The sequence below is a fragment of the Lagenorhynchus albirostris genome, chromosome 2 (genome assembly GCF_949774975.1).
Source record: "Lagenorhynchus albirostris chromosome 2, mLagAlb1.1, whole genome shotgun sequence".
In the NCBI taxonomy this organism is placed as follows: domain Eukaryota; kingdom Metazoa; phylum Chordata; class Mammalia; order Artiodactyla; family Delphinidae; genus Lagenorhynchus; species Lagenorhynchus albirostris.
Window position 1 is genome coordinate 60813058 of NC_083096.1, and position 13479 is coordinate 60826536.

General features: G+C 44.6%; 1 protein-coding gene across 2 annotated transcripts in view; it reads left to right on the forward strand.

Annotated features, from left to right (window-relative positions):
* Positions 1-6403: 6403 nt before the first annotated feature.
* The window catches only part of GPR161 (G protein-coupled receptor 161), a 54306-nt gene continuing 47230 nt past the window's right edge, over positions 6404-13479 (forward strand). The window contains exons 1-3 of one of the 2 annotated variants that reach the window (XM_060133842.1): positions 7200-7289; positions 7812-7936; positions 8928-8958. In XM_060133842.1, the coding sequence (XP_059989825.1) occupies positions 8934-8958 (25 nt within the window). In that variant the 5' untranslated portion in view covers positions 7200-7289; positions 7812-7936; positions 8928-8933. Of the gene's footprint in view, positions 6611-7199; positions 7290-7811; positions 7937-8927; positions 8959-13479 lie in introns of those variants that run through there. The other variant, XM_060133853.1, reaches the window with a different exon arrangement.

Genomic DNA, 13479 nt, shown 5'->3' on the forward strand with positions numbered 1-13479 from the left:
ATACACACACACAAACACAGAGCAGATGTTGCAAGGTGAGACTGTTGCAGGTGAGGTCTGCAGCCCATAGAATCATGGATGGCTTCACTCACAGGTAGACACAACCCAGAGTAAAACCTACCCCCAAGAAACCGGCTTGCGGGAACACTTGCTCCCTCTTCCTTTCCTGGTTTTCAGTTTTCTAGAGCTATTTTATCAGTCATATTGTGTCCATGTCTTCTTTTGTAAGACTCCTCCAACATGTTCTGGAAGCATGCACAATGCAAAGGCAGAAGAGAAAACTGCTTACGTACGAGATATCACAAAAGAAGAAAGAACTGAGCTGGAGGTTTGAAGGCTTGTTCTCCAACTAATGGGTCCCGGCTATGTGCATCACGATCACCTGGGGGTACGTGACAAGATGCAGAATCCTAGAGTGCCATCCCAGACCTGCCATATTCGTTAGTGGAACAATTCTCAAGTCTAACATACCCTTTTAAACAAAGAACAAATATTTGATAACAACCTTTTAGTATCCTGAAATGAAATTTATAATAACATAATCTACTTACATATGGAATTTCGAAACTTCAAAATGATACTCTTAATGTTAATAATCATAATGAGTGCTTAATTCACATTTCTATCCATAACTTTTCTCACCCAGAGAAAAGCCAAAGGATCTGTAAGACATCTGGCCTCCTGTTTCCTCTCTGAACTCAGATTCTATTTCTCTACCTCTTACTCATGCTTCTCAAGCCACACTCGTCTGACTGTCCCTTTAACAACCTAAGGATGTTGCCTCCTCCGGGTCTCTGCACTGGCTCTTCTCCATGCCTGAAACACTCTTTCCCAGATGTCTACTTGGCTGACTCCCTCACTTCCTTCAAGTCTTTTCTCAAAAGATACCTTCTCAGGGAAGTTCTCTGTGACTACCCTATTCAAGCCCCATCCCTACTTCTGAGACGTCATCTTCCTTTCTCAGCTTTATTATTTTTCTTAGTACTTATCACTACCTAAAATAGAATATATTTTGCTTTTTTATTGTGTCTTCACCCAAATATCAGCTCCACGAAAGCAGGGATTTCTTTCTTGTTTCCTGGCATATTGTGGGTACTCAGAAAACAGTTGTTGAATGAATGAATGAATAAACAACAAAATTATACTCATTTCAATATGTTAACCCTACTAGATGACACTATAAAGTGGTCAGACACTCGCAGTCATAGATAGGGTCACTGTGAACATGCCATATAAAAATGTAGACCTAGTCACCTAACTTGTATTGGTAAATCTGATACCTTAAGTGACAGTGATTTTCCAAACTGATGAACAAATCTTGGTGAAGTCAGAACAAATCAAAGTACACTCTTCCCTCAGTTTACACAGTAATGGCATTCCTGAACACACTGGTGTATAACAGAACCATGCAAGACAAAGCAAACAACACCTTTGTGATCAGATTAAGATAGTTTGATTCTAGACTCAGAAAATGGTAAACAGTTTTTTTTGTGGGTCCTTCAAAAGTCACAGCGTTCTTTTTGCCTAGGACAGTCCCACATACTTCAAGACGTCTGGTATCCTTGGCCCCCACCCACTAAATGCCAGGAGTGCCCTCTAATTATCGTGACAACCCCCAAATGCTCCCACAGATTTCCAAAATGTCATATTGAGAACTACTCAGTTCGATGCTTTGTATTCCAAGTAACAGAGAAATAAACCCATATAAGCTTAAAAAAATATTTGTTGGGTCCTGTAACTGATGGGTCCGGGGTACATCAACTTCAGGGAAGTCTTCATCCAGGATCAAATACTTCAGCCAGGGCCTAAATTCTCCTATTTCTCACCCCCAACACATACCTTTCTGTACTTCCTAAGCTTTGGTCCCACCCAGCATTGTCAGCAAAATGTCCTTGAGGCTTCAATCTGACTGGTCTCCATCCCTGAACCAATTATGTGGTTGAGAAGGATGGGAGATGCTGACAATCAGAGTCCAACCCTGGAGAAGGAGGAGAGGTCAATTCTATGTAAACCCCATGGCTGACCCCTAGGGGGAAGCAATGGTTTCCCAAAGGAAATTTAAGGGTACACTGCCTGCAGGAAAGGAAATGGATGCTGAACAGCAAACAGCAGCTACCCACACTCCTGAAGAGTCATTCTCTCTGGGAATGCAGCCTGAAACTCAGCAGCTTAACAAATTTCCCAAGGGATTCTTTTGATTTTTTAAAAGAGCTTTATTGAGACATAATTTACATACCATAAAGTTCATCCATTTAAAATGTAGAATTCACTGTTTTTTAATATATTCACAGTTGTGTAACTATCACATGATCAAATTTTAGAACATTTTCATCATCTCTAAAAGAGACCTTGTACCCCATTATCAATCACTCGCAGACCACTCCACCTCCAGCCCTAGGCAATCACTCATTTTCTTTCTCTCTTTAGATTTACCTATTCAAGATATTTCATATAAATGGAATCATACAGTATGTGGCCTTTTGTGTCTAGCTTCTCTTATTTACATAAATAGTGTTTCCAAGGTTCATTCATGTTGTAGCATGTGTCAGCACTTCGTTCCTTGTTATGGCTGAATAATATTCCATTGAATAGGCCCCATTTTGTCTATCCATTCATCCACTGACAGACATTTGGGTTGTTTCTACCTTTTGGCTATTATGAATAATGCTGCTATGAACATTCATAAACAGATTTTTGTGTGGGTGTATGTTTTTATTTCTCTTGGTTAGATATCTAGAAGTGAAATTACTGGGTCATACGGTAACTTTATGTTTAACATTTTGAGGAACAGCCAAACTGTTTTCTAAAGTGGTTGCATCATTTGACATTCCCACCAGCAATGTACAAGTATTCTAATTTCTCCACATCTTCCACAATACTTGTTATTGTATTTTACATTATAGCCATCCTGATGGGTGGAAGGTGGAAGCTTATTGTTTTGATATGCATTTTCCTAATGACTAATGATGTCCAGTAGCTTTTCATGTGCTTATTGACCATTTATATATCTTCTTCAGAGAAATGTATGTTCAGATCCTTCACCCATTTAAAAAATGAGTTGTTTACCTTTTTATTATTGAGTTGTAGAAGTTCTTTATATATTCTGGATACTTGTCCTTTATCAGATATATGATTTGCAAATAATTTATCCCATTCTATGGGTTGTCCTTTCATTTTCTTGATGGTGTTCTAGGAAGCACTGAAGTTTTAGATTTTTATGAAATCCAACATATCAAATCTCTCTTTAATCACTTGTGCTTTTGGTGTTGTATCTGAGAAACCTCCAAGGGCTGCTTATATATCCCAAAGTTTGGGAACCAGAGGCCTCTGAAGACATACTTTATTTTTATTTTTTCATTAATATATTTTAAATGTTTTATTGGGTTAGGCCCTGGTCCTATAATGGTAAATAAAACAGATAGGGTTCCTATTATCATGGAATTTATGTCTACAAGTGGAGGTATACTATAAACAAATACATAGAAAAAAGATATATATATATAATAAATTGGGATATATTTTATATTGGGGATCTGAGAGAACAGAGGTTAGAAAATGTCATTTAGATTGGTCAGGGAGGACATTTAAGCTGAGTTGTCAAGGGTAAAAAGGATTCAGTGTGTGAAGAGTGAGGGAATAATATTCTATGTGGAACATGCAATATACTTCCCAGTTTTGCTTTGACTAGTTTTATGTGAACTGCTATATTGAAAAGATATTTTATATCCACAATGTCTCATCATGTGTAGATTCTTCAAGCAGCATTTAGGATTCATTTGGATGAGGCCTCGCATTATCTTAGTTCAGAAGTCTTTGGGGGGAACCCCAAAGGAAATGGCTTATGAAACTGATTTGGGAGAAGAAAATTATTATATATCTTTTGTTTAAAAAAATAATCCTTGCACAAAGGCAATGTCATGTTTTCACACGACTGTCATCTGCAGTATAGTTGTATAGATGACATCTATACAGTATCATCTATACAGTGACATATAGTAAAATAATTAATATTTTTTCTGTTTTTTCTCTGTGTCTGACTGAATACTCCTCCCAGCTCAAGACTAGCTTTAGAAGAAAAAAAATTTAAGAGAGCAATTGAAAAAATGCATTTGTTGGCAACAATTTCTATCCTTGAATGCACAGTAAGTTCTGAGCTTATGAGCTATGGGAAGAAAAGCCTTTGTGATAAATAATATATTTGATAATGCGCAGCAGGAGAAAAAAAAAGTTTTCAATTGAAGAGTTCAAAATGAAATAGAATAAGTCTGGGAAGGACCTCTCTTGCATCATGGGTGGATATGGAGCTGAAAGAGCCATAACTGTTTTTGATTCTCATTCTCTCATGCCAGTCTATGGCACATATTACCAGACCTTTCTTGAATACCAGCTTTCAAAAGGGTTTAGTTCTCTATGGCATTGGGTGACTTAACTTACATTCTCTCATTTCATCTTTTTAACTCTGCAGTATAGGCAGGTGTGAGTATGCCTATTTTATATATGAATAAGCTGAGATTCAGAAAGGTTAAATAACTCCCCCAGGGTCACAAAGCTTATCCAGTGTCTGAGTCAATGCAAGTGAAAAAAATAAACAGGGATTTCAGAATAAAAGTCTAAAATATGCCCTAGAACAGCCTGCTTCAAGCTCCTTCAAACATCTGGCTTACTGGTGACCTAGACTCTGAGAGGAGTTTCAGTTTTTAGTTTTTGACTAAATAGAGCATCTGTCCCATAGGAATACTAAGGCATCCGTTTACTTTTTGTGTCCCCATTATCCCATTTGTCCCTGAAGACAAGCTGGGTGTTTGGCAGGTGCTAGATAGTAAATTATCATTCTAAAGGGTACCTCAGGGTCCTAATGATAGTAAGGAAGCAGATCCCACAGTGCCAATCCGTAGACAAGGGAATAACTAATGCATTTATCAAAGCAGATGGATTTCAGAGGAATTTGAATCCTGCTCTGGGCGTAGCATCAGTTTTTGCTGGAGTTCGGTGAAATGGGCTTTATAACTTCTTACCCGATTCTTTTGCTGCCCCATTTCTCTCCCTTCGTTTCTAAAGCAATTCTATTGTTTGCTTCAACTTTTTGTCCCCTTATTGAGGCTGCTCCACAGGAAACGCAGAAGGCTAGGGATGGTATAGAACGTGGGTAGTGAGGAAGTAGTGAGGTAGTGGGGGAAAAAACCCAATATGGGAAGGAAGTGTTCTGTCCTCTGAACTGGCAGCACCCTGGTTTGTGTACTGTAATTACTGCTCCCCAGCCTTTTGGCTCAGAGGGAGGGTAGCACTGTAAACATCTGTTTACATCCACCCTCCCACTCCCAGGAGCTGGGGGCTCCTCAAAGGCTGGCTTCGCGGGTTGATTCACTGTGATATTCCCAGGGCGCAGGACACTGCCTGGCACCAGGCAGACGCTCAGGCACGTTGGCTACGTGAATGAAAGGTGAGCAGGAAAGGCAATGCCAGGAGTCCACGGCGAGGCTGGAGGAGGAGAACGGGACTGTGCGGAGCCTACGGGAAGAATCCGAAAGTATAAGCGTGATGGAAAGACAAATGGAAAAGGGGACGTCCCAACGGCTGGAACTGGGACGGAGGAACGGGATCGGGGAAGGCCCGAGGAGGGACCACAAAGGTTTACGGGAGAGCAGTGGTGCGAGCCGAGAGGGTAGGGGCGAGACAAAGAGCAGCAGCTGAGGCCGATCGTGGGAAGAAATGGAACAGTGGCCGGGAGGGAGGGCAGACGCGAAGGAAGGGGCGTGAGGGATGGGAAGCGGCGGCGCCCAGGCGGGGAGGAGAGGCGGCGCGCGGGGCTCGGGTGGGGCGGTGCGGGGCGCGGGGGGACTGGGGTGGCCGGCGGGCGGAGGGGCCGGGACGGCGGAGGAGGGGCGGGCGGCGCAGGCGGAGGAGGGGCGCGAGCGCCGCAAAGTTACTTGGCCTGCGCCCGGGCAGGGTCCGCGTGCTGGTGGCGGGGCGGCGGGAGGAGCGAAGCGGGGCTCGGCGGGGTGAAACCCGAAACCTCCGGTCCCCAAGCGCGGCCGGGAGGAAGGAAGCGGCGGCGGCGGCCGAGGCGGGGAGGCGGCCAGGCGGGGCCCTGAGCTGCCGCGGCGTCGGCTCCCGGGTGAGCGCCGGCGGGGGCGGGGGCGCGGGCACGGGCGGGGAGGGGGGCGCTAGCAGGGTTGGAGTGTGGCCGAGTTCATTGTGCGGGGCGGGAGGGCGCGAGGGCACAGGCCAGGCGGGGTCTCTGCGCCCCCTTCCCCCACGCCTCCCCGCCCCCACGGCGCATAGCTTCTCTACGCGCCCCCTTGGAGGTAGGGGACTGTCCTCCTGGGCGCACTCCGCCTTGCTTCGGGGAGCCGGGGCTCTTTGTGGGAAGATCTTGGGGGCGCGCCCCTCCCCTGGGGCCAGGGGCCTCTGAGAGGCCCTTCCCACTAGCCCGCCCCGCTTTTCCGGCGCCGCCCGTAGCCCCATTCTGAGACCCCCGGAAAGGGAAGACCTTCGTGCGGGCCCGCGACCCGGCTGATAGGGATCGGGCCGAGGGGCTTTACGCCCCGCTCCGGGACAAGTGTGTGGGGCAAAGCGGCCTCGACCCTCAGCTGAAATCCGTGAGGACCAGGTGAGCTACATCTTTTCTGTCGGGGCTCAGGGCGCTGTCTCTCGAGCAGGGCGGAAGATGCGCCCAGAAGTCGCTCGGCCCACCTTAGCGCCGCCGGGTAGGCGTCTCTGTTCCTCAGGTCTTCGAGAGGGAGATTCGGTTAGCTTTGGGGGCACTTGGCCCACCTTCTGGGCCAGAGCTTAACTCCTGTGCAACCTTTTGACAAAGGCATGTGGGATGAGAATTGTCTGTTGGTTAACTGGGATGCTCTGGGGCGCTTCAGAAGGTTCTGGTCTCCAGTAACCACACAGTGGTGTGTTGGCATCACTTTATCTCACATCTTTGAGACTATTTTTGTTTTTTATTGTACCTTTCATCTGTTTTGCAAAGTGCTTTCAAGAGCAGGTCATTTGATCCTACTGCCTGTGAAGGTGGTGTGGTTTTGGAGGGAAAGGACTTCAGCTCCTTGATGTGTCCAATTGGGATAATGATAACACCAGGCGAGGGAGGGGGGCTGGGGGGTGGCGATGGAATGGGCATCACCGTGCGCCCTCCCCATCCAGCCAGCGCAGATTCTGCCTAGCCTCTTCTTCCCCAGTGACCTGGACCTGGACCTGGAAATGAGCTTCCGAGAGCTACTGCGTCGGGAAATACTAGGTGGCTTTCCCTCATTATCCCTCTTGCTGCGCCGCCGAGACAGGTTAGGAAATGCCTTTCCCAGGCCTCCAAAGCAGAGAGAGGAGGTGGGAGGTACCTCAGATCGTACAGACAGGGGTTCTTCATCCAGCTCTCTTTAACTGGGATCCAACCACCCATTTCAGTCACTTCCTCCACCGTGCCCCTCTTTTGCTGTCTTAGTCTACACTCATTTTATACTTCTAAGATGCTTCCAAGCACTTTTATATACACTTTAAAATCTCATTCACGTAACAGCCCTGTGAGATGGTGTGAGCTCGTTTTACAGGCGAGGAAACTGAGACTCAAGAGAGAAGTGCTCTGCTCAGCAAGGAAGGAGCCCAGACTGAACTCGGGTCTTTTGACTTGGCAGTGCTTTTCACGTGGGCTCCATCACACAGGTGGCTCCTGGAGCTCAGGATGTTCTTTTGCCCTACTGCTCCAGCGCCGTGATGGGAAGAATAGGAACTTTTCCCAAGGAGGCCTGCTTGGCATTTAGAAACTAAGTCCAAGCCTCAGGTAGTCAAATCATACTCTTGTGTTGCAGCCCTGTGCCACGGGGGTCAGGAACGAGGCCTGGCCGCGTGATCAGAGGGGCCGCGTTCCTTGTGTGGGTTCTGTGGAGGACCAAATGGGCTGAGCTGGAACTGATCTAAATGTCAGGCAAAGGAGGTACAGTTCTGTGATGTAAACTCTGCTGCTGGGGCCCGTCAGGAAGGCTGCGTGCAGGAGGAGGGCTGTGCGGTGGGGGGGGGGGCGGGGGGCTGTGTGTAGAGCACGCCTTCCCATAAAGAGACAGGAGCAGGTGGGACAAGGTTCCAGCAAACTGCCTGATCTGGATTTGGGGGGAAGCTGCAAACTTTCATGGAAGAAAGCTTCATGTTTGTAAAGTTGGCAACTAATTCAAAACATTTTTCGAAATGTGCCAGGCAACCAAATTATGTGTTCGGGCTGGTTGTGACCTGCAGACTGCGAGCCTGCAACCTTAGGAAGTACTTGCTGTCCTTCTGAGATGCAGTAAAGCATGACTGCAGGGGAGAAGTGGTGTCTTCTTGCTGTTTTGCTTGGAGAGCAGAAAACATCAACCAAGTTGGAGATAGCGCTCTGTGCTACCTGGAGTTTGGAAGAAGCATTGACCTGGTGACTCAGTAGTTCATTCATTCAGCCAGTACTAATCTCATCTGTGATTCTAGTCCTACACCAAGAGAGTACTCACACTAGTTGCTATCTGTTTCGCTGGCCAGTTTATGTGCATAGCAGGGCAGAGGATGGCATTCATGGCGGATATGTTCAGGGAACGATGGGAGCATAAAGGAAGGAGTTTTCAGTGTGGCCAGAGGTAAAACCTGGAGGTGCATTTGCTTTGGGTTTGTGTTTGATTTTTACTCAAGTAACAAGTAAGACCACACCGTATTAAGAGCACAGTCTGACGTCAGCTAGCCTGCACCCAGCCCTGCCACTTACAAACCTGTGACCTTGGATAAATAATGGAAAGCATGCCAGGAATGTAGTAACTTTTCAAAAATATAGTTATTATAAAAGATTTTAAAAATATAAAAATATATAGGAAAATAAAGGTCCCTCTACCTCACCTCAACTCCCTCTCTCCATCTGAAAGGTAACCACTGTACCTGTATTATTTTCTAGGTCTTTTTCAATGCAGAAATAAATGCTCACCCAGTCTGGAAATACAGGTGAATATGAATACATAATATATAGTTTATTGATGTTATATTGTAAAACATGATAAAAATATTATTTGCATTTCCAACTTTAGGACCAACCTTAGTATATTGGATATACCTTTAAAAATACATAAGCGGGGATCATATATAATTATATGCTCTGTGACTTACTTTTTTGATTTAACAGTAAGACTTGGATGTCTTCCAATATCACTATCATAGATACACGTCATTCTTTTTAATGGCTACATAGTATTTCTTAGTACAGATGCGCTGTAACTCATTTAAACCTTCTCCTACTGAGGGACTTTTAGATTGTTTCCAACTTCATCTATTATAAACAATTCTATAGTGAACATCCTTGTACGTAAGTCTCTGTGTACTTGTAGAGTATTTCTGGATAAAAGTTACTCTTAGAAGTGGAGTTAGTGGGTCAAAGGGAATGTGTATTTTAAACATTTATTTAAGCAGAATTCCCTGTGTGTATTGGGATCTGGAGACTGTGCAGAAAAAGAGATTGAATTTGTTTAATTACTTAAGTTTACTTTTTGGAGATAGGTAGTATGCATAAAGAATGACATTCAAAGGCTATAAAAGGTAACACCTCCCTCCTACCCTAGCCCTCTATTTCCCTTTTTGGGTACAACTAATTTTGCCAGTTTTTGTGTATTCTTCTAGAGACAGTCCATGAGTCTATAGGCCAATTAAATGTATCTTCTGTTTTCTTCCTCTAAAAAAATAAATATGGTAGTATGCTAAATACCCTCATTCTGCTTATGGAATTAAAAAAATTTAACCTCTATCTTGGAGACCATTCAATATCAAAGTTATGTGCACTTTAAGTGCTGATAGATTCTTCCATGTCTACCCTTAAAACAACAACAACAACAAAAAGCTTAATGAATTTACACTCCCTCAAATTGCCCAACAAATCCTTTAACAATTTTTCCATTGAATTGTTGGTGATTTCATCAATTTTTGAGGCTTTTTCTAAATTTTGGATTTTAATCCTTTTCTTGTTAATAAATCAAATATCTTGCCTTTTTTGTCTTCCCAGCTTATTGTACCTTTGATTGTGCAGAAATGTTTAATTTTTATGTGGTTAAATCTATAAGACTTTTCTCTATGGCTTCAAGTTTTCTGTTTTATTTAGGAAGTCCTCTCCTATCTCAAAATTAAATTTTCCTAAATTTTCTCTTTCCTCTCCATTCCTACTTTGCATTTTTCATCTAAAAATACTTAAAATTGTATCTTTTACTTTTCTTCAGTTTCCCTCCTTTCTGACACTGGGGAGGTCAAGGTTTGAATTTGCTGGTGAGCCTCTTTAGCCAGTGTAGCATGTTTATTTCCTTCTATTTTTACAGTGACTTTTTTCACCAAGTCTTAAGGATGAGCTCTTCTCCAGGTGGGAGAATAGAGAGAGAAAGGGCATTCTGGACAATGGAACCACTGTCAGGTACATTGTCAGGTACAAAGTCATGGAGAACAGCAGTGCTTACTTGGAGAACTGTGATTTATTCAGTATAGCTGAAGTGGAGAGTCCTGTAAATGAATAGATTCTGCAGATGCCAAAGAATGATATGGCATGACCAGGTTTGTGTAGGGGATGGTCAGTCTTGTAGCAGTGGGGAGGACAAATTGGAGTGAGGGTGAGATCAAAGACAAGAAGATGAGATAGAAACATCTGATTGTCATTCAGGGGAAAGATGGTGAGGCTCTGAGCTGGGGTAATGGCAGTGAGGACAAAGTTTTTGTTTTTTTTTTTTGCGGTACGCAGGCCTCTCGCTGTTGTGTCCTCTCCCGTTGCGGAGCACAGGCTCCGGACACGCAGGCTCAGCGGCCATGGCTCACGGGCCCAGCCGCTCCGCAGCATGTGGGATCTTCCCGGACTGGGGCACGAACCCGTGTCCCCTGCATCGGCAGGCGGACTCTCAACCACTGCGCCACCAGGGAAGCCCGAGGACGAAGTTTTGAGTTAGGATTTAGTGGTGCCCTAGATGTCTGTGATAGGGAATGGAACCAACCAACATTTATTGCTCTACATACATTACGTCATTGAATCCTAGCAATTCTGTATGAAAATCCAAAGCTCAGGTATGTCCATTACTCTACCCAAGGTCACACAGAAAGTGTCATTCATGGCCTTAGCCCCATCAGGATTTTCTGACAAGAGTGGTCTAGGATGTCCCAGGTTCTGTCTTGAGTGATTTGGATGGGTGGTGATTTTTTTTCTAGGGTAGAGAAAAACATGAAGAATAGCATATTGAGATGATAGAAGCAGAGATGATGAATTCCATTTTGCATGTTATATCTGAGGTGTCTGGGTGTGACATATGGGGGAAAACATCTACTAGGTGGGTGGATATGAACCTGGAGCCCCCAAGAGTTGTCTAGGCTATAGATGGAGATTTTGGAGTCATCATTGTTTCGGTGAGTACGGAGACGGAGCACACAGAGAGATGAGGTATCAAATAGGACTCTTCTTCTGCAAGTCGTAGAAAATCCAGTTCAAATTGGCGTAAGCAAGAAGGAACTTATTGGCTCTTATCACTAAAAAGCTCAAGAGTTGTATTTGGCTTCAGGCATGGGTTCAGTATTCAAATGATTGATCAGGACTTGTTTTCTTACCTCCCCTTGTCTCATGCTGTCATCTCGTGATGGCTAGGCGAAGCTGCAGGTTCAGATCCGATGGACGGGGGGGAAGCTGTCTTTCTCCCAATTATCCCAGCAACAGTCCTGTTACGTCTCATAAACTGATTTGCTCAGAGGGACTTGGAATGTGCTCTTGACCAGGTGTCGATGGTGTGTCACATCCATGAAGGCACATGAGCTCAGAGGAGGAAAAGGATGAGTCTTCAGAGGAAACTCGGGCAACTACAGAGCAAGGGGAAGAGAAGGAAGGGAAGTAAACAGTTAATTTCCTCTGCAGATGAGAGGAAGAAGTAGTGCCCCAGATGGCATCTTGGGAAACAGTAACACTTAGAGGACAGGATGATTCCAGGTAGGTATAAGGCTGGTAGGGAACAAAGCGGGGAGAGGCAGGAGAGAGCTGGGTCAGGGGAGTCAAGGGAAGAGGGAGTCTCAGGAAAAAATGAAAGTTATCAAAGGTGTCAGATGCTGGAGAGACCCCAAGGAAGGACCCATTGGATTCGGCTAGGAGGTCATTGGTGACCTTGCCCTCAGCAAAGGTAGTCATTTATTTTAGACTTGACTGGGACTACTTTCTAGAGGGTTCATATTCCTACATGTATTCTGCATTCCCCACCCAGGCCTGGGGATGGCCAGGTAAGGGCAGAGGTGTCGTGATGGCAGTCAGGAAACTGGGGTTTGTCAGTAATTAGGTATATGACTCTGTGTAACTCACTTCACCTCTTTGGACTTTCAAGTTTCATCATCTGTAAAATAACACGGTTAGAATGAGTTACTTCTAAGGCCTCGTTTAGCTCTCAAATATTGGGGATTAATGAACTTGATCCCTTCTCACCATCTCTATTACCACAGCCCTGATCCAAGCCTTCATCTCTCACCTGGGCTGTAGCAGCAGCTTCCTGATTGGTGTCTCTGTCTCCGTCTCCATGCTTGATCCCTGCAGTTCCTTCTTCACCCAGGAGTAGAGTAACCCTTCTAAAACATGAGTCAGATGCATCACTCCGGGGGCCTCCGATCCCATCTGGAATCTAATCCACCCTCCTCACCACGGCCCACAGCACCCTGCAGAATCCAGCCCCTGACCGTCTCCATGTCTGCCATCCTCCTCTTCCCTCACTCCGCTCCAGCTTCATTGCTATTCCTTGGACATGCCAAACTCATTCTGGCTCAGGGCTTTTGCGAGGGCTCTTCCCCTGGCCTGAAATTCCCTTGCATCATTTTTGGTCTCAAATGTCAGCTCCTTGGAGAGACTGCTGACTCCTCACTCCCAGCCCACCCACCCTTTCACCCCATCTCTTTACCCTGTTTTACTTATCTTCATAGCACCCACCATTCTCTGGAATTAGTTTACCTATTTATTGTCTACTTTTTTAGATTTTAATTTTATCAGATTATTTCTTTCTTTTCATATTTTTTCCAGATTGATTGAGATACAATTGACATACAGCACTGTACAAGTTTAAGGTGTACAGCATAATGATTTGACTTACATGCCTCATGAAATAATTATCACAATAAGTTTAGTGAACATGCATCATCTCATATGATTCAAAATAAAGAAATAGGGAAAAATGTTTTTCTTTGCGATGAGAACTCTTAGGATTTACTCTCGACAATTTTCATATGGCTGTGTTAATTATATTTATTATGTTGGACATTACATCCCTAGTATTAATCTTATAACCAAAAGTTGCTACTGTTTATTATTTATTTGTTTGCTGTCTGTGTCCCCTGCACCCTGAACGTAAGCTCCAGGAGAGGAGAGATCTTGGCGTCTTGTTCAGTGCTGTGTCTCAGCTGCAAAGTGGAGCCTGGGACCAAACAGGTATTCATTAAACATTTTTGGGGGTAGCTGAATGAGGAATGAGAAGGGGGAAGTTA